This window comes from Zonotrichia albicollis, chromosome 6, assembly GCF_047830755.1.
Source record: "Zonotrichia albicollis isolate bZonAlb1 chromosome 6, bZonAlb1.hap1, whole genome shotgun sequence".
NCBI lineage: Eukaryota > Metazoa > Chordata > Aves > Passeriformes > Passerellidae > Zonotrichia > Zonotrichia albicollis.
In genome coordinates this window covers 10,061,652-10,087,585 of record NC_133824.1, presented here as the reverse complement: position 1 = coordinate 10,087,585, position 25,934 = coordinate 10,061,652, and the positions used below count along the sequence as shown (strand labels likewise).

The following is a 25,934-nucleotide window of genomic DNA, read 5'->3' as shown; positions in this document are numbered from 1 at the left end:
TGATTCTGGGGGAAGGTGATAACACATTTCAGTATCATAGATACAGAAATTGGGCCATGAACACATTGTATGATGGCAAACAAAAACAAAACAGAACAATGAACAGAATTCAAGCCTCTAATTTTTTCACATAATGTTTTGATTTGCTAGAGTAACTGCAAGATTGTTAGAATGCACAATTTCTGCTTCATTTTCTATACTGACTAGACAAAAGCCCTAGGAAAAAAGTTGTCTCAACAGTTACAGAATGCTTAAGTCCAAAAAGCTCTTGGAAAACATATGGCAGTACATTTGGTAGGTGTTGATTCTTCAAAATACCTGGTCATGAAAAACCTCATGTAACTTCACTACATTCGGATGTCCCTCGCAGAGCCTCAGAGCTGTTATTTCTCTCTGGGTGTTGGCTTCCATTCTGGAAAAATTGAGCAGTCATCTTGTACCAATTTTACTGAGCAAATTGCACATTCCAAGTGTTATTTTTTAACTGTTTGCAATCCGTATTTTTTTACTATTACAACCACTTGAACACAATTAAGTGCATAATAAAATTAAGTGGAGAAAAACCTCTCCTCATAACCCTGCAATTTAGTCCATTAAAAAACCCACACCCAATTCAAACAATGTTTTTTATGCAACTGCAACTTCCTACAGCAAAAGCTGATGTGATACAGAATAGTTTCAATCTAAAACAAACCATGCCCTTTAGTCCAGAGCAATTTGACTTCACCTCTTTTACTACCAATATTTGTTAGTTCACCTTTATCTTGGCCCAATCTTTTTTCCATTCTTAATGGGGACAAATACTTCCAGAATGATATAGAAACTATGAACTTTACTAGAAAAAGAGTAACATCATCTATATATGAAATGTGTTATTCAAAAAAACCCCTAAACAGAGCATTGTAAAAATCTGAAATGGAAAAGATAAGAGACTATTTCCAGAGAAAACTCATTGCATAAATTCCCTTTCAAGAACTGAAATCTATAGCCATAAAAAGTGAAAATGGTGAGTGTTATAAAAACTACATAAATGGTGACAGAGCAGAACGTTTTTTTCTGCTAGTTAAATATACTGATTTACTTTTGGCAAATAATACCTGAAAATTTCTGCCAAAACTCTCTCTGAGAAAGGCAAATCCTGTAATGATCTAGAGAATGGCTTTACAGGCAACAGAGAGAAGATTCTCTAAGAGAGAATCTTTCACCACATATTTTCTTTATTTCTGGTTGCTTTTTTTTCCTAATTAGAATGAGAACTACAGTGAGAATTCTGTGCAAGAGAATTCTGTATTTCTCTAGGCTTCATATAGTCAACCAGTAAACTAAGCTGTTCCACCTGCATCTCTGCTTCTGAAATTTTTTAACTGAAAGTGACTTCTAGTCCCTTAAGGAATTAAAAAACCTTACTCACAGTCTTTCCCCCTAAACTACTATAAGAAGGAAGCAGAGCTTGGAAACAGATGAAAAAGATTCAGCATCATGAGCACAAATCTTTGAAATTTGTATGCGGACTTTTCTGAATATTTCCCCTCTGTAAATAGTTACCATCTCAGATTGTAAACAACCTTGAGAGAAACAAATGGGAAGCTCTGAAACAGTGACTCAAGCAAGTTTACTTTGTTTCAGTGGTCAGACATACAGAGAAACCTAAAAATGTTGGCTGGGGGCTATTAATAGGTCCAGCACTATTAAAAAGGCAGAGGAACTGTGCACCTGAGCTTTCACCTCAAGTATCATGAAAAGGTTTCCCTAGATGTAAGATTCCCTTTCCCTTTTTGGGCACGTTTGCCCGGTAGGAGTGAAAGACTGACTTTAAGGCAAAGAAGTTCCTATAAATTTATTATCCTTTTCCTTTTAGTAAGATTTAGTGGCATGATCCTCAGAGCAATATTACTTAAAGATTCTAATTCGAGTTGGGTTTTGGCCAACTGTTCAGAGTGTGGGTTTACTGCTAACTCTAAATACTGTACAAACATGCTGAGTCTGCTCACACCCTGCAATCCTAAAAAAAATTTCATAAATCTCTGTATACTGAGATTTTAGCTTCATTTAGCCTGAGCCACCAAGATGAAGGAGAAAGAGAAAAAAAAACCCTCATGAGTAATATAATTCAGGGACATAATTTCTAGAACTTAAGTCTCAGGGGAAAAGTCAATACTGGTCTGCTCAGTTATCCAGAAACAAAATGCACATTATGTCAAAATTAGATGGGAGCACTAACCTACAGTTCTGCTAGTACCACAGAAAAAAACTTCTGAGTGTAGACACATGGAAGAGATCTCCACACTAAAGTACCCAATGTAGGTGTCTACCACACACCACTTAGGGTCTCATCATAATGAGTGAAATTCCCATGAATGCATCTTATAGGGTGAACTAGTTCACTGTAACATACATACCTAGAGTAGGATTCAGTGGCCTAAGCATAGGAAGAAGAGCCTGGAAGATGACATCAGCCATGAAGACATCTACAAAAAGGTAGCAGTCACAAGACTGATGGGAACCAGAGGACAGAGAAGACACCAACAGATGCTAAAATGGCCCTATGTAGATGTCTATGTTTAAGTTACTGAATCCCACTTCTAGTGCAAGACAGTTTTAAGCAGGCTTCCATTAATTCAGCAGACTCCAGAAAACTAACTCAGACACCTACACTTCAGCTTCTTGTTCTTGAACTTGTCCTATTCAAAAAGCATATGATGAAATGACAGACACTTTGGTCTGGCAGACAGCTTCTTCTAGAGTCTGGAAAAACAGAGGTACAGCCAAATGTCTTGGGCAAGAGATCAGTGAACTATCACTCTGACAGCAGAACATTTCTACCCTCCTGCCAGCATTCTGCAACACACTAGGGATGCACTTACTAATGAACTCTGCAAAATGAAGGCAAAAATCCATCTGCTACTCAAAGAATCCCTTATCTTTATTCTTCTCTGAGCAGAAACTCACAGAGAAATCCATTCTGGAAGAGAACCAGATGGTACCCGTGTACAAAGCAAGTCAGCTGCTTCCATTGTGGTGTTCTCTTCAGAACATCCAGGAAACAAGATACAACTTGCAATTCCATAGTCTAATTCCATTTTATACACATACACACACTTAGATCTGAGGCAACCCACACTGCAGACTATTCCTAAAAGCAGTATCCTAGGCAATCAGTTGGGCTGCTAAAGAGAGGGAGCTAGCTTAGGCCTACATTCAGTTCACCTAAGTGTCAAGATAAAAGAGCCTCATGCCTTTATTCGTTAGGAGCAAAATTAGGGGAAATAATGATAGAATACAACTAGGAACCACAAAAGTACTCTCTAGGTTTCTTCTTGTGTCCCAACTAGAAAAACATTTTATTTCAAAAGACTCTCAATCTTTTACAGGTCAAAAGGTTACAATAAGTTTCTGTAGATTCAAAGAACAGGAAATAATTTTAAAGCTACTTTTCCACTTCCAAAAATGTAGTGAACATTATTGTACTCCATGGGCGACAATAAGCAAAGAAAATATTTTTATTGTCTTATAGAATATTTATACCTTTTGCTAATTATTTTTACTGCATACTCTTGGCTAGTTTTCTTGTGTAAGCATTTTCGACAAATGGAAAAACTTCCTTCTCCCAATGGTTTCTCTTTCAGATCCAGTTCATAATGATGATAAAATGGAGAGTCCTGTTAGGAAACTGTCTGTATTTAGTTTTGCAGAATACTTTTAGTATACACAGTCAAAGACAAAGAGTAAAATTTCATGAGAATTTTTCATCTATATTTAAAACTGCAAAAGAGCTCTCTTTTTATTAAAATATAATCAAATTTTACTGAATAAAATGCATAAACATTATTCTAACAATCAAAGAGTAAAGCTTACGTTACATTAAACAAACAATCACTAAATAAATCATTACTACTATAACAATTGAAGATACAAAATATTCAGACAAACAGGATCAAAGGTGGTCATAGATACATTTATCCACAAAACCATGTGCTCATTTGATGACATCACAATAGCATGTGCTCTTATAAAGCTTCACACAACTATATGCTCTTTTGGGTAAATATAACATAGATGGAATTATTATATAACAAAGTAGCTTCAGAAATATTTACAGTGTTTAGCTGAATAAGAACTATCAGGAGTCATTATTATTATTAATATTATTATTATTGCTACTATACTTCTGGAAAACTAGACAATCATCTCATTTTTCAGATTAAATTTCAACCATTTCTTAATAGTATCACATGCAAGATGTGATGGATCATCAGATGCTTCAATCATCTGAGAAGCCATTACAGAGAGTTAATAAATGAATGATGACTATTTTGTAATCCATAGCCTAGCTTATGATTGCTGCTTGGGAAGTTACACACAGTTTTAATTTAACCAAATTAATTTAAGTCTTGATATTATAATTACCTTCAACATAGCACTTCTGGCAATAGTTGTCATTCCAGGTCTCTCATCCCCCACATAAAACTGGAAGGGATCTACTGTAGCTGCATTGCGTTTAAACAAAATAGATGGTGCAACGAAAGAATATCCCTATGAAATTAAAACATCAGAGAAGGGTACAGCTTGATACTGTTGCACATAAACTACCATAACACATATGAAACAACAGAAGATTCAGAAGAATTTTTCAATAAATCAGAATTTTTGTATCATAATAGAGAAATTGTGACTTACTCTGTTCAATATGAATAGGTTACTCTGTTCAATATGAATAGGCATCTTCCTGGAATTAGTTATATGATCCTCCACAGTTAGAGACAGAACAATAATACTACAAGAATTCTAATTAATGTTAATCTGGCTCAGCTACAATTGCTTTACAATAGTGATAAAGGCTTGGACTTCAAACTAGCCAGCCTCCAATGACACCTTAAAGTTAAGGCATGAAGAGGCATGAAATAGTTTGTATTGTGATGTAAGCATCGAACAATTTTAAATGGATAAAATTTATATCAATGTGTGTGGGCAATGATGTGCCCAGTTTGAGTATCATAATAACAGCTGTGACTACCACTGCAGGGTGAATCAGATGTTATTAAGACACAAATAACCCGCTTGCTACAGTCACTGTGAATCTAACAAGATCCAAAATATGACACTACATTCCTCTACCCTGAGGATTAAGCTGCTCAAAAACAGACAAAAACCAACAAAGCGCAACAAGGGGAAAGAGAAGGCAATCCAAACTGCTGTTCACCTCTGCAGTTTTGGTACCAAGTTGGTTGCACATGAGCTGTTTCTGCCCATTTGACACTCAGACTGTGTAGTCAAGAAGGGATCACTCTTTAATAGCACAGAAGCAACAGTAAGGAAAGCTTTGTACTCATCTGGAAACACCAGCTGAGTAACTACAGCGCTCCTACAAAACGTGGAATGTCAGCTCCGACTTTCCAAAAGATTACTTCGACTAGCACATAATGTGGAAATGGGTGAACTAAATTGGTCTGGTCAAAGCTGGCAGCTCAGGCTGATGGAGTCAAGATGACAAGACTCAATGTATGGAAAATCAGAAAAGAACAGACTGACTTTAGTCCAACAAGCAGGACATTCAGCTGGGAATGGAGAAACAAGGAATTTCATATTTGCAGTAGGACTGTTTCCACCTTTCTCATTTTGCAATTATTGAGCAAAAAGCCCTGAGAACTGGGATTAGAAGGCACACAATTAATTCCAAAAACTTAATAGGCAGGAGGTGAAAAAAAAGCTATTTATACATTAGGAATTGTTCAAAAATAATTTAAAATAATTTTCTTTAAAAACCTGAGTTTTGAAAATACCTGAAATATTCTTTCAGAAGTCTGAGGGGTTGCTGCAGGAGAGTATGTTGGATCCATTTCTGTAAACTCTTCTGCAAAATTACTGACATCCAATTCATCTCTGATTACTGGTTTAAATGGAGCTGGTATTTTTTTGGCAGCTAAGTCCTCCCAATTCATATTCTAAACAAAAAAATAGGAAAATAAATTTAATTAAATGAAAATTTTACAGAACGATATTGGAAAGAAAGTCTTGTCACAACACAGTCTAACTCCCTTTGCCATTTTCCACAGGCTGATTAAAAACATTCAAATTATGCTCTACTAATTTGTTTAGTTAAAGTCAAAGCTCTTAGTATGCAGACAGAATCCAAAAAGAAATTCAACATAATTTAACAGTGGAGATGTGCCAAACAATTAGCGTGATGGCCCCTGAATTTCTGCCTCTATTTCAGAATAAGCAATATTTATATTTTCATTAGCCACAACGCATGCATGTAGTATCTTCAAGTTTTCATTACCAATTTCTATGCTTTATTACTGATGTCAGCTTTCAGAGCCCTGAGTGCATAAACCTCCAAATTCTTATTTGCAGGCATGACTAGAAAGAGGAAGCATAGAAATAGCAGATACGAGCAAACCACCCTGTTACTGTAAAGGAGTGGAACTGAAATTAAGTAAAGAATAGAAAGTATTACATGACGGGCAAAATGCATCTCCCAAAACAAACAGTAAATTAAGGAAGCTTAACTCTGTTTAACTCTACTTAGCTTCAGAAGCACCATAAATACATTATTTGTTTTTTCAAAGAAATCACCCAATTTTAACCACATTTAATACAGATATTGTATGCAAATCCAATCTTCATCACGGTTTGAAAGCAAATGTTAATACACTGAAATCTGAACAAAATTAAAATTTACTGAACAAGACTAAAGATTCAATTAGGCCAAGGTAAATAGAGGAGTTTGGTGAATTTTATTAATATTAAAATTTTTACTAATAATTCTAGTGCCAATCTTTTAAAAAATCCTTTCAAACAAAAACCCAACAGACAACACAACACAATTTCAGTGTTTTACATTAAGCCTTCTGATTTCAGCAGTGCTTCCTTTAGCTTCAAGTAACTGATAGATACAGACGAATATATTAAAAACCTAGCATGCCCTTCTAATACACACAAAATCCATACATACAAACACAAGGATATTTTTATTAACTTCAATACAATTAATCATGCAACTAATAGGTCTTTAAGTTGTTCTGTTAACAGAACAACAATTTCCTTAGACTTTGATTTCACAGGCACTAATTCAGAATAAGTGGGATCTGGTGAGTTTGGTTGTTTGCTCTACCTGGAAAAAGGGATGCTGTTTGATTTCATCAGCATCAGTGGGACCACAACCAAGCCTCTTCTTGGGGTCTTTCATTAAAAGACGCTGAATTATATCCTTAGACAGAGCACTCATTTCTTGTGGATAAGGTGGTTCACTTTTTAATATTCTCCTTTAAAACAAACAAAATAACAATGTGGAAGTTACTTAAAATGTTGAAGTTAAAGCGTTACCATACTAATGGAAGTATTAACATTTCACTTAAACTTCTATTGTACCCAAAAGCAGGAGGATGAAAATCATGAAACCAAATTTTTAAAGGTTTAAGGAATTGTGGACATGAAACAGAACATCTGAAGAGATAAATTATGCAACTCAATACACAAAAGAGAACAATCCTCATTTCACATACTGAGTTTACTATTCAAAAGAAATCACATGGTTGAAACAGATAGCTCCACAAAGAAATCAACTCGATGACTAATAGTAGAAAAAAAAAATTTCTAACATTAAAATGTATTAGAAAATAAATTAAAAAAAAAAAAGTGTTTGGGCCATTGGAGGATTGCCTTCACCCTCTGTGTCATGTGCAGTGCTCATGCCCTTTTCTCAAATGAAGGCACTATAACTGGAAAAGTTTTAGAGAACAGTAATAAGACCAATCAGAGATAGAATGTGTTTTATAGAAAGTTTTATAAAAAGCTTACTGAAAAGATGACTCAAGGGAGCTGGGCAGTGCTTCCCTCAAAATGGTAAAGTAAACAGAGACCTCACCACTTTTTCAATACAAGAACTAGAAACTATCACGTTGTGCCAATGGAAGTCAAAACCTTGGAAGCCTAAGTAGAATCACATTTCAATTCCTATCTTTTATATCTGCAGTCCCCCACAGTTCTATACAAACAGGTAGGAAAGCTTTCCTTTAGTTACTCCAAATCCAAATACTGAAGCAAAGGACCCTAAAGGAAAGTAACCCATCCAAAGACACATGAAGATGTTTAAAATAGAGACACAAAAAACCTTTCAGCATACAGAATCACAGAAGAGTTGAGGTTGGGAATGATCTCTGGAGGTCATCTGGTCCAACTCCCCCTGCTCAAACAGTTACCTAGAGCCAGCTGTTCACCACCATGGCCAGAAACTCTTTGAGTATCCCTAAGGAGAGAGATTTCACCCCCTCTTTTGGGAAGCCTGTGTCAGTATTCGGTCACACTTGCAGTAAAAAGGTGCTTCCTAGTGCTCAGAGGGAACCTCCTGTGTTTCAGTTTGTGGGCCCTATCTCTGGTCCTGTCAGCAAACACCACTGAAAGAGCCTGGTTCCCTCGTCTTTGCACACTCTCTTCAGGCATTTCTGCACATCGACAAGGTGTCCCTAAGCCTTCCCTTCTCCAGGTGGAAGAGTGACAGCCTTCTCAGCCTTTCCTCATTGTCATCAGCCCTTTGCTGGACTCTCTCCAATATGCCCAATATGTCACTCTCCGGCACTGGAGAGAGCAGAAGTGGAACCAGGACTCCAGATGTGGCCTCAGCAGTGCTGAGTAGAGAGGAAGGATCATATCCCTAAGCTGATGACACTTTGTGTAATGCAGCCCAGGATCCCATTTGCTGCCTTGCCACAAGGCCACATTGCTGGCTCAGGTACAGCTTGGCGTCTACATAGTCTGATGCATACTCTCACTGTGGTGACCTCATAGTAGGGCTTACAGTGCCTCCACTAAACACAAACTGAAAGGTTTTGAAGCCATGAGAGACTGAGGCTGAAATGACATGAATTTGTGGCAATAGTCAGATCTCAACTATTGTATGTTTCTGCCAGAGCTTAAGTTGATCGCTGCAGGACATTCCTAAATTTTGTTCAGAGTTACTGCATGACACATCCTTAGAGTCAGTTATCCCATGAGAAAATTTTTATCTTGAAATGTCTAGCTTCTTGGATTAGTCCAAAAATAGATGCAAACAGATTGCTTCCTAAATAATCCTGTTCTGGCAGTGTGGAAGAGCAAAACCAAGTTCAAAATGTGCATATCCCAGGGGTAGCTTCTACAGACATACTATCCAATTTCAAGCAAACAAAAAGACAAAGTAAGCTAACCTCTTGGTTTAAGTAGTATCTCCTTGCTGAAAGGAGTTAGGAAAACACAGTCTGAGATTTAAGGTGGTGTAAAGGTCTAGGATTGTTTTTTTTAAATGATATATATCTGCCAGTAAGGGTCTAAATCACAGCCTTTCTGCCAGCAGAAGTAACAGCAACCATAAAACTTCTCTTCAATTTCTGGACACATTTCATGTTACAGAACTGGAGAAGAAAGCACAATATTATCAACTGATTTTTTAATTAGGGATGTTAATACCAAATTTAAACATCACTAAACAGAGTATACTTCTCCACCACTCCTGCAGCGTAAGAAAAGACTCAGTCTTTTCTGAAATCACTCAGTTTCAGAAAGGGGAAGTAGGTAAGGAAGTAAGAAAACCTTCCTGTTGTAAAGACAGAAGACAGGACACCTTGATAGAAAAATTACTTTACTTACAGGAGGGCCAATGTTTTCACAGTTTGAAAATCACTGCATTTACATAAGTGTGAAGAAGCTTCTTTATCAACTTTTCTGATCAAAAAGAAATCCGAAAGTTATGTAACAAAGATTCTGGAAAACAACAAGTTCTCTTTAGGCTCTCAGAAGGGAGGAAAATCCCTCCAATCTGTATTTTTTGAAATTGATTTCTAAAGCAATGAGATTGAAACCCTGGGATGTCCTTAGTAACCAAATTCTAGAGCAAATTCTCTTCCACACACTCCAGGAACCTCCTAAACTGTTTCCTCTCTGCTGTACTGTATTTCCAACAGATGTACAGTAAGTTTTACATTGAGAAGTATCTTCCAGCTCTTGACCAGCCAAGAACCCTCTGCAGAAAAGGCAGCATTTTCCCATGTTCCATTACAAGGAGATTCACATAAATTGCCAGTGGCTTTAATTCAAAAATACTTTTGAGGTTGACTGATACTGGAAAACACTGATGGCGCTCTGGATTGGTTCACAGAACCATATTACAGAAGTAGTGAAGACCAAAGCTACCTTCTTTAGAAGTTCCAGGAACCACATAAAATTATCATGGAATTGAAGTATGTGAAGCTGCAATTATTAGGATGGAAATCAAGCTGCCAGAAAAGAAAGACCAGATTGGATCAATATGTGAGAGAGCAGAAATTTGTGAAGCAGCTTGATCAAGTGAAGAGAGTCTGGTTTCACTAGTTCAGCATTGCTGAAGTGCTGTACTGAAGGTTACTCAAGGCTCTAACAGTAGCCCATACAGTGTTCAGAGGAAGGAAGCTGCATGTATCAAAATCCTTTTTGGAATGTGTGTGCTTCTGTAAAGAAGCCATGGCCTTAAGCATTAATAATCCTTTCCTTTTCTCAATCACTACCATCCTTTTGTACATTTCATGTTTATGGGGTTGTCCACATTGTTTATGGCAGTGATCCAGTAACAGACAAGCAGGAAGAATTAAGTATCCCAAGTGGCAATTGGGAAAGTTGAAGGAATACTCTGCTGTATTTATTGCTTTTCCTGGCCTGGTATAAGCCCTCTGAGCTGGGGCAAGCTGAGATTACCCTGCTGATGAGAGAACTCTGGCTGTACTGAACACTCAGAGAAACCACCCCTTGCATATGTCAAGAAGTTTAACTCTACATGAATCATTTCCATCTCACCCATCTCTATGGCAGAGTATGCAGAACTAGGAGCAACCTCACTGGTATTGTTTTTCAGGAACTTGGCCTCTGATGAGTTTTCCCCATAAAAACTACAGACCAAGAACACATATGATAATGCAAAGGACACTAATGGATATTAAGGAAGAGAAGGAGATGCCCAATCTAATTCTACCTTGAGAATTGCATGTCTTATGATGACAGTCTATTCCCTGACCCTCTGCTTTATGCCCAAAAATGGGTGTTGTATGTTTAAGGTGGGGGTCAGGGTGGGGGGCTGAACCTTGGGCTCCTTGGCAGATTTTTTTCAAAGCCTCACTCCCCAGGTGCCCAGGCTGCTGAGGGAGTGGTTTTTTGCTTGGCTAGCTTGATTTTTTTGTTAGCCCAGCCAAGAAGTTTTTTTCCCCTTTTCCCAGCCTTGGAGAAGCTGCAGTAGCAATCCTTCAGCAACTTTTCTTTCATTAACTGGACAGTTTGTTTAATTGTGAGACCAGAAAAAAAGGGACCTGCAAGACAGGAGTTGGTCAGGACCAGCGGGAGTAGAGGGGACGCTCCATCTTGGCCCTACAGAAAAAGCAGAGCTGGTAAGAGAGAGCACACCAGCCCCACCTGCTTCATCTGCTGTGAAGAAGGGACCAACATCAAAGACTTCTCATCTATTTGCCCAAACTGCTGTTTGAATCTCCTGTTCAGTTTTCTGGGTTTTTTCCCCTGAGAGAGGAGCCACTATCTTCTACCTACCATGTGGTGGGTTTTTGTGTTTTGGTTTTTTCCTTCTTTCCCTGGCATTCTGGGTTTTTGTTTCACTGCAGGGGGGAGAGGGGTAAGGTCTGACAGTTTTATCTTTAGCATTTATTTACTTTTTCCTGTGCCTTGTGGGAATTCTGTCAAATAACCATTGGAAAAGGCTTTTTCACTTTCATCCACTAGTACACATTTCCTATTGGTGGAAAGGGATTGTTGGAACCCTTTTTAGGGGAAACAACTCGTTCCAGAGTGTTTTCTCCTAAACTTGTCTCTAAATTGAGACATTATGTTATAAGCACCATCAAAAAGATACATATCCATCTGGATGTACAGGGAATAAGAGAAAGCAATCCCAAGCTGTAACCCTGTTAAAGGGCAAATGTACAAGACTTCTAAAGCAGAGTTTTCACCCTCATACTTGAGAATGACCCTGTCACCTCTTGTTCTGAACTGAACTCTCTTGTTCCTCTGTTCCATCTTGGAGCAGTCAGATATGTATGCATAACCGTGGCCCTACACAAGTCAGAAACTGTGCTACAATACCTAAAACTTCCTTAAACCATCTGCTTTACTGAATGGTTGAATAAATCTATAGGCAAACTCATTCATGCACTCTGACGTGCATCTAAACATAAAAATGCTTTACCTTATAGATAGGCAGCTAAAAGCTCTAGGACAAATACCTAGAAGAAATCATGCAAATTAGAAGCTGGATTTAATGCTGTTCCATCCTTTAAAAGATCCAGCAATCACTAGAGTGAGTCACTGATTTAAGAAGGAAATCAATAAAGAAGGACATCCCAGTACACAGCTGTTAGGTGTCCTCCCAACAGCTCTGTGAAGAAAAGGTTTCTTGCAGGATCATGGATGAAGTATCTCCACACCATCCAACAGATTGCCAGATTTCAGCTGTCCTCCATGAAGTTTAAATAAAGTCTAACCAACTATGTCAAATAAAGACCACAGGCTGCTACTGGCGTTAGTATGCTAATATGGCATCATATGCTTCTATAGATTATTTTATAGATGAATTTATGCATTTTAAAAATGTTTCTATCTTTTCATAATCCTAAAGCTGGTAAGATTATTTTTAAACTGCTGCACAGTTGCAGTTAGTACCAGTACTAACTAGTAAAGCTAGTACTCCAAAACTTTCCTGCTCATTTTATATCCTCTACATGACAGGACCCTCAAAAGTCAGCTCCCTAAAATGGATTTGTCTGTCTTTCAATTCAGCACTACAAACTACTCGTAGTCAAAGTGAAAGCACTGGCTGTGTGGTCAGTCCCAGCCCTTGCCTATGCTTTTGCAGGATGGCTCTTATCTCTGGCTCTGCAGCAGTAAAAGTTCAGAATTCTCAAAAATGAAAGGAAAATTCAGGAACAAGGAAAAAGAAAGGGGAGAGGGCACACTAGAAAAGGAGAGATATTGGAGAAGTTATGTGACTTTTTTTATTTAATTGAGTTTAGTAACCCATACACAAAGCATGTGAATGAGAAGCCTTCAGAGAGTGATAAAAGGCAACATTTGCACTTACTTAACTTGCATTTTCCATGAAAGAAGTCTACAGTGTTGCCAAAAAGATTATTATAGAAGAACAACACAATTTCTCATCAGAAAGAGAAAAAAAATAGAAACTATACACTGTTTCCAACACAAGAATAGAACTCTCCCTTGGAGAGATATTTTAGAACAAAGTTTCATTCTCAAATTTAACACCACACAACCATTGGGCCACATGAGGGAGTAAAATTATCTAAAAATATCTAAGATTACTTCCTACCTAGGTAAAATAAAAGAAGGACCTGGATCCATTTAAAAGATGACTTTTTTTTCCCCCTTAAACTCAGAAAAATAAAACCATGCTTTCAACAGATAGGGAATTCATTTTTTTACTTGCTCACAAAGTCTGCTGCAATTGGCAAGTTTAAGCATATTTAGGTTAACCCATGTAATTTCTGGTTAGAACAACCTTGCTATCAAGAAAGAAGTTTGTACCAACCCCTATCTCTGTGCCAGTAATTTCATTATCGGGGCAGCTGTCACTACTTGGTTTCTGTTTGCCTGCTCTTCGCTGCCCTCAGGCAAAGCTCCAAACACACTCCTGTTCCCCAAGGCATGCAGCAGTCACCATAGCCCAGAAGGTTCCACACAGCTCAGGGCAGCAGCAATGCTCTCACATATTCTTAAAAGGATCATAACATTCATGACATAAACTGCAGACACATAACACTGAAATGATCCGAAAAAGAAATTGCTATCAGTGGAAAGGATTTATAAACCACTGCGTCTTATGAGTATAGGAGTAACACAAAAGACATGAAATCTAGTCTGAAATGCAATCACCTAACCGGGAGTAAGAAGATTTCAGCTATATAGCTGGAAGGAAGAACTACAAACCAGATAGTCAGCAGTTGAAAGTGACAGAAGAAGAAAAGGAGTTAGATCTATCAGACCAGCACTGGCATCAACAAGAGGAACCCAAGAAAAAGGAAGAAGTATTTTTTTGTTCAGATGGTAAATTATCCCTTTCGTTAACCAAGATCTGCTTGAAGCATCAACATGAATAAATTGTCCATATGTAAGAAAGAACAACAGAAGCTAAGTTAAGAAAAGGCTTTTTCAGGAAACAGGAAGACTAGGGAACATCTTCACTATAGGAAACTGTAAGAATTTAGCTTCTAAATTTATCAAAATAAAAACTGAAATACCATAGGACTGTCTGTACATGCATAGCATAAACATCCACCAGAACACAGACTGAAGAGCAACACAGTAAACTTGCCACAACTAAAGAAAGTAATTAGCTGTCAGAGCACAGATGTTAACAACCATGTAGCCATTCAAATTATCAGAAATATTATTATCTTAAAAAGCACCAAAGAGCCTACCAATAGAAAGTCAAGTCCTGTAGGATACACAACTAAAAAGTTTCCCATTTTTTGGGAAACAATATCTGTACAGTTCAGTTTAAGGCTCTCTCTAAAAAAAAAAAAAAGTTGTTACCCCTTCAGAGTCCCAGCTAGTAAATCTTGGGAATCAAAATTACCAAATTCAGCCACGGCATAAGTAATCAGTCAAGCAAACTTCTAACCTTAAATAGGGCAGAAAGAGATAACTGAAGTTTTAACTGCAATATAATAACCAAGCAGGTGAAGTCCTGAATTTTCTTTCATTAATGAACTCCTCCCTCCCCTGTATTTTTTCTACTGACCGTCCAAGTTTCCTGTTTGCTGTGGTAGAGAAGTAAAAACCAATAAACAGGCTTTAATCTCCCAAGAAATTGCCTGAATTTATAACATAAGTAAAATAAGTTGTCTAAACAATTGAGGTATATTCTACCATCCATTACAACCTTAAATATCAAGTGATTTCAGGTGAGGGTCAGAACCAGGACAATACCTTCCAAGAGAAGCAAGACTTCTTAGTTTGGGGACTGGACTTACAAGCTCATTTTGACAGCAGTTAGTAATTTGAGCAATTTAAGACCTCAACTTCCTGCTCCAATAGGAAGAAATCCAATAAAAGGAAACTTTTGTTTTGGGGGAGATTTCAGTAACATGCTTTGGAGAAGCTTATTGCTTTGTCTTTTAAAAATGCTCCAGTGCTTTTACACAGGTACTGAAAACAAACCTTTAAAGTGTGGAGATTACTGAATGTAACAACAAGTTTATATGCAAAAGATAAAAATGGTATAGTTTATTTCATTTCTGTAAGTATCACATCCATTTCTCCTCAGATAGGCAAATGGGCCAGAAAAGATCTTTATTTCATGCTACACACTAATAAAATTAACATAATTTGTAAGAAAAAGGTGGGAGTTGGGTACGTTCTGACACTTTGAATGTGCAGCCTGCCAGAACAACCTAGCAAGAGCTGATAAAGTATCACTAGCTAAAGATATCTCTAATGTATTAAGATCTGGAATGTGATAATTCTATTTACATATACTTTGGTATTTCATTTGAGTTCCTTTTCAACAGTAAACATGCAACAGGGCTAAGTATCTACAAGGCTGTGGCTCCACTGTAGTTTAAACAAAACAGGCCTTTTGTAAAGTCAATTCTACTAGCTAATAAAAGCTATCTACTTTCCAATGTCATTCCAGTGAACAGAACTAGAGCACACAAAATGTTACCATGGCAGCACTTTCTTCCTAAATTTTAAATTAACAAACTCTCACAAAACATACATTATGGCATAAGAATCATCTGTTAGCAAGCACATATACTTCACTGTTTTGAATCTTACCTAGAAATCTCTGCTTGGGAATTCTTCTCTCCATCGACTGTAAATGGTGATGCTCCAGTTAATAATTCATACATAAGAACACCAACACTCCACCAATCAACAGCCTAGAGAACAACAGTAATTATGTATGTTATGATACACTGAAGGAAAATTGTTAACAAAAGAAGGAACAGAACAATCCACATAGAAAGCATAGGAAGAACCTACCTATATACAAATACAAAGGCAAAATGGGATACAACAAGAAGCATAAACAACTGTGGTACTGGCTGAAGGTATTTTCTGTGATAAATTAATTTTATACTGAAGTCTCTCCATTTAGCTTCTTCAACTAATTTCTCAAGCTTTCTACTAACTACTAAATTTTCTTTTGTTTTCCCAACAGAATTAATTTTGATTTTTACCACTGCGATGTGATATGAATTCTAATACACACTCAAAATAACAGAGGAACCTAAGGCTTGCTAAGAAGCAGTGGAACTTGAAGTTTTATGAGCTTGAGAATGAAATTAAGGAACGTTCAAAAAGCAGAATTTAAGATCACAGTCCATAGTTAATCCAGGCACCTGAAAATGCTATGAAATCATAGAATGGTTTGGATTGGAAGGGACCTTAAATTCTACCTTGTTCCAACACTCTGCCATGAAGGACAATCTGAAAATCAATGAAACTTCTGCTTGACTTACATTGGCAATATTAATACAATACAGGAAGACAACTAGTGAAATCCTAACAATTTGTTCACATATTTTACTTGGATTTGCTTCAAAATACACAGAAAGTGATGTCTTATATATTCAGCCAAGAGTATCTAGAAGAACTACTTGCTGAAGTTTCTGTACTGTTACTGATTATCTTTGCAAATAAATAATTCTCAGAGAAAATACCAAAGAATTTCTTCTTGGCATGTGTTTTTCCAAAAGAAAATGAGAATCTGCAGAATCAGAAATTCAACTTAAAAAAATAAATACTGAAATACTAGAGTAAGTCCTTATGACAAACACTGCAATAATCTAGAAGAGATTATAGATGATAAATATTGCTTAATGAGAGCACAGCATACTAAAGCAATCTCGTTTTCTTTTTTGGTAAGGTCTTTGAGTTGTTAGATATGCAGTAGGTATGAAATACACTAAAAATCTTCTAAAATTACCCTACATGACATTGCCAATGGTAAGGTAGTGAATGTGTGGTGTAAACAACTAACATAACATACATAACTGCAATATCTCCCCATTGATCAGCAAACAGTTGCCATCAAACACAGAAGTTACTCCTTATAGAATACTGTATGACTCTGCACGACATCTGATGAAAGTATCAGACAGAACCAAAGATAACAGAACAGAGTTTCCTCTTTAAGTCAGCAACAAGACTGAATTTTTAAGCTCTGAGAAGCCAGAATCATAATTCAAGGTGACTGGGAAATTGGAGAGATGCTCTGGAGGTGGCATGACTAAATAAGAGAGTGCAGGAAAGAGCTTCAATTTGTAAGTTTTTTAAATTCCATTTTTAATAGCAACTGGGCAAGCAGTACAGTAGAAAAAGACAAAGAGGTTATAGTGGAATTCAAGGCAGAGAATTCTCACTATTGTGAGACAATGACTAAGTGAAAAGAAAAACCACACTCTATTTTATCTGTAGTAGAATAATCAGAAAGGTTATTCTGCTCTACTTCAAACTGCCAGATCCCAGCTGTGCCCACTACAGTGCTCCCTAACTGAAGGTAAACTCAGACCAAAAGAGACACAGAATGCACAGAGAAGGAAAACAAAGAACTTTCTCAGGCAAAAGTCAGACTCTTCCAGTTCTTACACAGGGCTGCTATAAAAGGAACCACAATCAACAACATTCCATGATCCACAACAAAGACAACTCAACTCAGTCTACAGCAAAAAACCCCAGAGATTAAACAGTCTCCAAAACTTCCCATTATAGTGAGCAATGAGTTACCTAGGAATATTGCAGAATTATTTTAGAGAGAAGGTTTTTTTGTTTCAAAAATCATCTGTTAATTATTGCTGTCTTGATCTTTTCTATCACTTACTGACACTTTATTGTGCAATAAAACTTGAGTCACAAGTCACACAATTTTACAATATGAGAATACTTATAACATTAGTGACCTATCCCATACCTCAATAAATACAACAGATTTCTATAATATCCAGTTTAAAATGTATATCAGAATTAGCCACAAACCATTTTCCACTCTGAACTAGTTTTTTATGCAAAGGCAAAAAAGTGTTAACTAAGTTTATTGTCCCACGGCATATTTAGAACAAATTTTGAACAGAACACAAATAAGCCTCAATATCTTTATAAATATGCCTTTTACTTCAGATCAGAAGAGCAAAACACATCAACACAATTGAAGACACAGGAAACAATCTATCTTAGGACAACCTTAAATAACACATACATAAATAACATGTCATATTTTACAAAAACCCCTGAAGATGAGCAATATGTTGACTGAAGAATTAGTTTATTTTCAGTAATAAACTTAGAGCATACCTTATCATGTCCTGCGTCTCCCCCTCTTACAATATCTGGAGCCATATATTCTATTGTTCCACAGAAGGAATATGCTCTCTCATTCTAGGAAAAAAAGAATTACATCAAACAATTATATTATACAAATAATATGGGATAGATATGGCTAACAGTTCCGAGATGCTGGCAGCAATTCTTCTCCAAATAGCTCAGAACTGCTAGCTAAATAATATTCCATCATTTGTAGTGACGTATCACATAATGCTACAGAATATTGTCTTCTATGAAAAAATAAAATGTCATAAGTTTGTGTTGCAGTCTAAGATAAGCACAAAAAAATTAATCTACTATTATTTAGAAAAACTCTCCCATAAGTCTAAATGATCTACACGTTTCGGAACTTGGCAAGATTCCCCAACTAACACAGATATACATTTTGAAGGCTGCAATACCAATACTCTAGATAACAAATGAAACTTTTCATTAAAAAGGGAATTACTTGTAAGATGTACAATTTGACTAAATTGGATACAAGATCCTTTGAGTTCCCCATATTTAGGAATTCATTATGACCTCTAGAAAAGTTGTTTTCTCTCGCAACAAACACATATATAAGAAACAACATTCTCTCAAGAAGAGACTTGGAGAGAGACAAGACAGAGAAGGGGAAAGGTAGACAGTGTTGCAAATTTAATTTTATTCTATACACTGAATTATTCTCTTGTTCAAAACTAAGCTGCTTTCACAGGCATGTATAATTGTTCCCTGGTAGCCATTTACCTTTGAGGTCAACATGAGGTCATGCTGTACCTTGCTAATGACGAAAGCACATGTGTTTGGGCCATGCAACATTGTTCCTCCCTTATCCTTCATGCTTCTAGCATTTTGGGGAGAGATCCTGATAGGTCCTTTAAAGAAGAGTGTTCAAAAAAGCAAATATTTCAAAAGTCAGGTTTTACATTTGTAGATTCAGGTTTGGAGTTTAAAACAGGTGCTATATAAGAGACTACACTAATGAGAAGAAGCTTCTAAAAGTAAAAATAGTGCTCTGTGCTACCCTAAGGCATAAAAATTAAACAGTCCAGCAGCATATTATTAAACTGTATTTCTTAAAATACATATACTGTGACTGGTTTTTTGGGGTAAAATTCTGAGCTCAGAATAGTTAAAAGGCCTCATTTTGTTTAAGTATTAACTTGAAATATTAATTTTCTGAGACAAAACCATATAATAATGAGCTTTTCATGATTCCACTTTCTTTTGACACAACTATTGTTTCTGTTTGATAATCTTTTCTAGTACCTGTTATCTTCAAGAAATATAGTGTGATAGAAAGCACAAACAAAGAAAAATGTCAGAAATTCCTAGCCTCCATCAGAGAATCTAAACCTATTCAATCTCCGTTCTTTTTTCCTTCAACTGGGAGGGTAGGAGGGAGGGAGGAAGAAGGGTGGAAAGGAAAAGGAAGGGGAGTGGAAACACAGAAATAAACTGCTCTTTTCACTTGCTACCTCTCCAAAGAGTAAAGATAATGCAGCCAAAGTGAGATATCAAGACAACTGTCTGAAAGCACTCTGACTTCAGCTATAGATTGACACAGATTCACCTTCATAAGATGCTGTAGAATGTTCTGACTTCAAAACAGCTGAAGTCAAAATCCAGATACTTCTTTGTCAGAAACCTTTGTTTATGCTGTGGTTTATTAAGTTACAAGCTTTATCAATTACATCTAGCTGTTACTTAAACTGAGGTTTTAAAGTATGAAGTTTCTTTAGGCACACACTGTTAATATGCCTCTTCCAGGAAGTCACTAATAGTTCCTGCTGTCATGCACTACACGTGGGTTTACAACAATTTTCAAAGAATGTTATCTCCAACAACAGTTTTATTTTCTGTCATTTTCTGGTCTCCTGGGTACAGGAGAGACATAGATATAGCAGAGAGCATCCAGCAAAGAACCATAAATATGATTAAGGGAACCTATGAGAAAAGGCTGATAAAGCTGGTACTGTTTCACCTGAAGAGGCAAACCTGACAGTCCAGGGAGATTTCATCAATGTACAAAAATGCCTGAGGAAAGCATGCAAAAAAAGAGGGAGCAATGCTCTTTTCAGTGGTGCCCAGTGACAGGACCAGAGGAGGAAACACTTTTTTACTGTGCCTGAGCAGTGTCTCACAGGCTGGCCATGAAGGTTGTGGAGTATCCCTCCTTGGAGATGTTCAAAAGGCCTCTTCTGGGCAACCAGCTCTAGGTGACTGTATTTGTGCAAAGAATGGGGCAAGATGACTTCCAGCAATCCCTTCCACTCTGTGATTCTGTCACAAAATGCCACTGTAAGCTGTATTTCAACGTTCATTTTGAAACCATAGCCAAGTCTTACTTTGTGCACCCTCCAAATTTACATTTCATTCAACTGTATAACACAAATCCAAATTCTAAAAGCCACATATAATAACACTTCCATGTTATGAGATGTAAGACAAAACAGGATATTGTTAAAAAACAACTGAACTTGGATTACCTACAGGTGAATGCTCACTGAACATGCACATCTTGCAAATACTTGAGCTTAGGAATTTTTTTGTCTTTGAAACTACCTGAAAATGTAGAAAGCATTTCTCCTCAAAGACAGAGAGGTCTTATGCTTTCAGTTATCTAATGACCTCCTTCAACAAATAAAAAAAAAAAGCACATTAACAGCAACAAAAACCAAAAGGATCAAACTCCATTTTGCTGCAGAGACTAATCACATTCACCATGTCTACAGGAACGGCCTGACTGATGGAGAAACAGTCACTACTGCCACAAAAGGATGTGTCCTTTAGAGGACATCCTAGCTTACAATAATACAAATTCAATTTCTTATTTTTTACAACATATGCAAGGGTAGCTCTGAGAGTTATTAAGTCTTGCAACTGCTCAAAGTTGCCAGCTACTTCAGAGTTCCAGCCTGCATCAATTAGAGCCTCTCTGGGCTCTATCAGCAGTGTTTTGAACAGCACCAATTAGAAAAGAAAAGATACACCAACATTTCTAGAATACAGAAATCAGTTATCACCATTGCTCCTTTTTCGTACAGGTGCGAGTGTATGTAATCAGTCCTGAAAGTCATAACTCACAGCTTTGCTACAAGCATAGTGAAAACATTCCCAGGATACCAATGGCAGGGCCCTGAGCTTATCAACAGGCTCCACAACCTCTTTCACCAATCCTGGGTGTTAAGGCATCTCTGCTTAAGACCAATTCTGACAAAATGCAGCTGGAGTGACCTGTGTAGAAGCTCATCAAGGGCCTCTTCCTCAGGCTCCTGCATCAGCTGTGCTGTAGCTAATCTGTACTTGGCTGGGTATCTCGCTGATGCCGATCCATCAGACTCAAATCCTGACTTGTCCTCAAGCCTCTCTCCTCACAACAAACCTTTCTGATAACCACTGGACTGTTGCCCAAGCCTGTTCTTCTGGCACTAAACTTCTTCTGATCTTCTTGCACCACGGGTCAGCGAGCACATAGATCCATACTTGTTGTGGTCACCCTTGGCTCACACTAATGCAGGGAGCAGTCTCCCCATTCTGCTGCTTCCTGACAAAGCAGGAAGAACCTAGCCCAGAACCACAGTTCCTCCAGGAACAGCTTACAGGACTGAAGAATTTAGGTAGTTGAAGAGTTCAGCAGTATCACATAGAATATCTCATTTATTAGGTATCAGCAAACTGGCTGCAAGCTACTGATCAAGTATTACAGCTCTCTTGGTAAGCTTAAAAAGAAAACCAGGACCATAGGATCAATCAAAAGAACACTATCATAACTGAAAATTAGTTGTAATATGTAAAGGACATACAGCAGGGGTTGTTCTAACAAGCTGCCCTGCTGAATGGATTTTGCATGTCAGGAAAATCACAAGTGAAGACTGAAAAGCCTGAATTCTTGGCAGAAACAGGACCTGCACCTTCAGCAAGCCTTAGAGGTGATCCTACCTCATAGATATTTACCTGAAAAATAAAAATGCACCAAGGAAAACACTAATTTCCATAGAAATTATACCTGTGACACCTTTCACTGTCATTTAATAGTCCAGAATAAGAATAATTACAGTCTTAATTCAGGAAGACACATGAAAATTGGCAGAGAGACCTCTCACAGTTCAAAGATGTGATATAGGTTTAAAATTGGGGTGGGGGGAAGGGGCAGAAATCTTGCCTTAACAAGGTCCTTGCCATACTGACTGGTTTCTTCTTTTTATTGACCTTTTTTTTACGTTTCAATTATTTTGGGAAACCTATTGGTGATAATATCCAGATTTAACACTGAATAATTAAGCTGTCCATACTAGAAAGTATTACTTCAACCAAAAAGTCTATCAGCTGAAACTGTTGCTTCTGTAGCCGTAAACTTCTATTCACAACCAAAAATATGTTATTCCTCATTTGTCTCCTGCAAAGGTCAAAGACAGGCAAAAAACAGTTCAGTGGTACACTGCTTAGACTGCTCTGCTACATATAACAAAATCACAATGAAGACTAACATAAAAATGAAAGTTTATAGACTAGGGCAAGAATGGTTGCAATAGGGCAGATCAAGGTCCACTAGAGTTTGCAATGTCATCATAGGAAGAAGTTTTTTAAAAGGATAGGGAAATTAACTGAACATCCTTTCCTGGTGGCTGTTCCAACTGGAAGAAGCCAGTTAAGTCAAAATACCATATTGGTCACTATGCCTCTTGCCACAGCTAGACTAATGATTTCTGTTTCCAAAACACATATGGAACAATGCTACTGAATTTTTCAAGCAAGAACGAGATTTGCCTGCCAGCAGATGCCATCAGAACAGGCAATTAAAGGAGACAGCAAGGGCAGCTAAACCTTGAACTGCATTAAGCAAGAAATCTGCAACACCTACCTCTGTGACCCAGGAACAAAAGCCAAGGGAAGGCCACACTTTCATGTAATGTCAAGTGGAGATTCAAGAACTCTTTTCACAGACTTTTACAATACCTGTGTTTGCTTTTACAGTGCAGTTCAATTGCAAATCTACAAGCAATTATTTAAACCAGTTGCTGAAAATGGATTTTAAAGCAAACAACTAAGAGTAAAGAAAACAGAAGTCTCGATTCTGCAGACAAGAAAAAAAATCCAGAAACAAATTATTGTCTGGGAGGAATGCAAGTATGTACCACTCTCAACTTGGATGAACATTTTGTACTAGGTTCTTCTTAAAATCATTGTTTTTTGAGAAGAGAGAGGCAGTAGTATCAAGAAAGGACAGCACACAAAGCAAAACCTGAAAACTCATATTTCTTCAAACATAAGCAAAATTGTAAGATATGGAAGAGTACTAATTCTGGGAAGAATTCTGCTAGCTGTTACTACAAGCCTTCAATAGTTTATTTTTTTTAAATGAAGAAAATAATATAGAACATGTCATTTAAACATCTATAGTTTCAGAGAGAGCCAGATGTAATAGGTGAACAATTCTGCTCCAACGCAATTCATCTGGTTCTAAATTCATTTACATTTGGCTGTGAATCTCTGGTCACTTAAGTTTTTCCAAGTTTTTCACCTGGCTGACCAAGTTTCATGGAAGTAAGGTATTCACAGTTATTCAAAAGAAAAAAAACTATTACAAGAATGGATTCATGACAATGGGAGTGTTTGCCTTTAGAAAACTACTCGTTTTCCCTTCAGAAACAGAATGTGAATTTTTCTGAGTTGACTAGCAACCTAACATCCGATAGAAGATTGGATAACAGACTACTTAACGCAGATGGTGTTTCCCCTCAAAACAGCTTTTTTTTTTTTTAGTGGTATATTATACAATAAGAAAACAGCATCCTTAAAGCAGTCATTGTAAGAAATCACGATCTGTCTTGACAAAATTCTTAACAGTACTTTAATATTTTGACATCAAAATCTGGAGACAAACTACTTTATGCTCTGTTCCTGTGCATTACTGGTCCATGCTGGAAAAGCACAATCTTCATTGTGATAAGCACTGAAAAGGGAAACCTCTTGAGTAAAGGCCCAAACAGTCAACTCATCACTGATGACCTGGTTTTGCAATTAAATTAGTCCAGTTCAGTGATGTGCCTTTAGAGTGTTTGATATGTTCTTAATATTCATTTTCAGGACATTAAAACTGAAGTACACCAAACAAAGCAAAAAGTTTTTGCCACTATTTAACTTCTTTTTCCAAGACTAATTATCCAGACAGATCTATAATCAATGTTAACTTCTGTGGACTGATTTCACTATTCAGTTTACTCTGGACTTTTTTCTCTTTGAAGAGATGTAAATCTACTTCTTATAATTGTTTCTTATGCTGACAACACTGAACAATCCTTTAACTAAAACACAAGCATATGTAGCAAGTCATCTAAAGCATAGATAATTTTACTCATTTTTGCAAGAGAATGCTCAGTGTTGGAGGATGCACTGTCTAATTGCAATGATAAGACAATATCACTTTAACTGGACAATTATAAAGGGTGCTTTAGAGTTAAATGCATAACTAATCTACTAGATTACTCACATTAGATTACAGTTCCTAAAGCATTAAGTGAGTCAAGTTGTAGTCACTTCCTTCTGTTCTGAACTACCTTTAAACTGCACTAACAATGTGCACAAATCTCTTCATCTACCAAAACTCATAGTGGACTAGGCTCCAATCACTTTTCCTCCAATGGAAGGTGCTTTAAAATATTTAAAAATACATACTACTTTTCTTTCCAGAACAGAATGTTCACTCTATCATCAAATAAATGAAAACAAAATTCAATAGTGAAAAGCATTTGAGTTATAACTAAATTTGCAACTCTCATCAAGAGATTTTCAGATGAAGAAACAACAATGTATAGGAATTATTCATTCTACACATCAGATAGAAGTACACAGACATCCACCCAACAGGCTGGATGGATCCACCCAACAGCTCTTAGGCTTCAATTCAATCATCCCTCATACTAAATACCCATTTTACTAAGGCATTTGTATGCTCACAGACACACTGTTTGAAGACTGACAACATTCAGTATTTACTATCTATTTTTTTAAACTTCATTAAGCAAACACAAAAGCTTCAGGAAAAAAAAACTTAAGCTAATCAGAAGACGTGTACCAATACAGAACTGAGCATTTCACTACACTCTGGAAAAAAGTGTTCTTTACTGGATTTCATTAAGAAGAAAAACAATTGCATGGTCAAATAGATAATTTTCACAGTAATTCAATGCATGTGTTCATATTATTTTGCTTAAGAGAAAGATCTCCATGTATACTAAAATAAGATTTTAAAAGGATTTTAAAAAATGAAGTAGCACTTAACAATACACATCAAAATTAAGACCAGACCTGATGACTAGGTTAAACTGACATTGACCAAATCAAACCAAGTCCAGCATAGAAGTTGAGCTATTAATGAGTTAAAAAGATATAAGCTACAAGTCCACCAGGTAAAGATAACATACAAATACGATGGAAAAAGACCCCAAAGCAACAACTTAAGAGTTCTGGGGTTTTTAAAGATAAATATATTACAAGACTTGAGAAAACAAAAAAAAAAAAAAAAAAAAAACAAAAAAAACAAAAAAGCCCCACTGAAATGATTCACTTGTGCAATGAACAAAATAGTGCTGTAAAAGTTG

The 25,934-nt window shown here is 36.8% G+C and overlaps 1 protein-coding gene across 3 annotated transcripts in view; it reads right to left on the bottom strand.

Moving 5' to 3' along the window:
* The window catches only part of RPS6KA5 (ribosomal protein S6 kinase A5), a 66,395-nt gene that overhangs the window by 10,574 nt on the left and 29,887 nt on the right, over positions 1–25,934 (bottom strand). For 2 of the 3 annotated variants that reach the window (XM_074542470.1, XM_014264486.3), the window contains exons 6-12: positions 18,319–18,402; positions 15,802–15,905; positions 7,115–7,265; positions 5,781–5,942; positions 4,408–4,533; positions 3,526–3,659; positions 319–412 (exon numbers count right to left, since the gene is read on the bottom strand). In XM_074542470.1, coding sequence (XP_074398571.1) covers positions 319–412; positions 3,526–3,659; positions 4,408–4,533; positions 5,781–5,942; positions 7,115–7,265; positions 15,802–15,905; positions 18,319–18,402 — 855 coding nt within the window. Of the gene's footprint in view, positions 1–318; positions 413–3,525; positions 3,660–4,407; positions 4,534–5,780; positions 5,943–7,114; positions 7,266–15,801; positions 15,906–18,318; positions 18,403–19,077; positions 19,206–25,934 lie in introns of all 3 variants that reach the window. The other variant, XM_014264487.3, reaches the window with a different exon arrangement.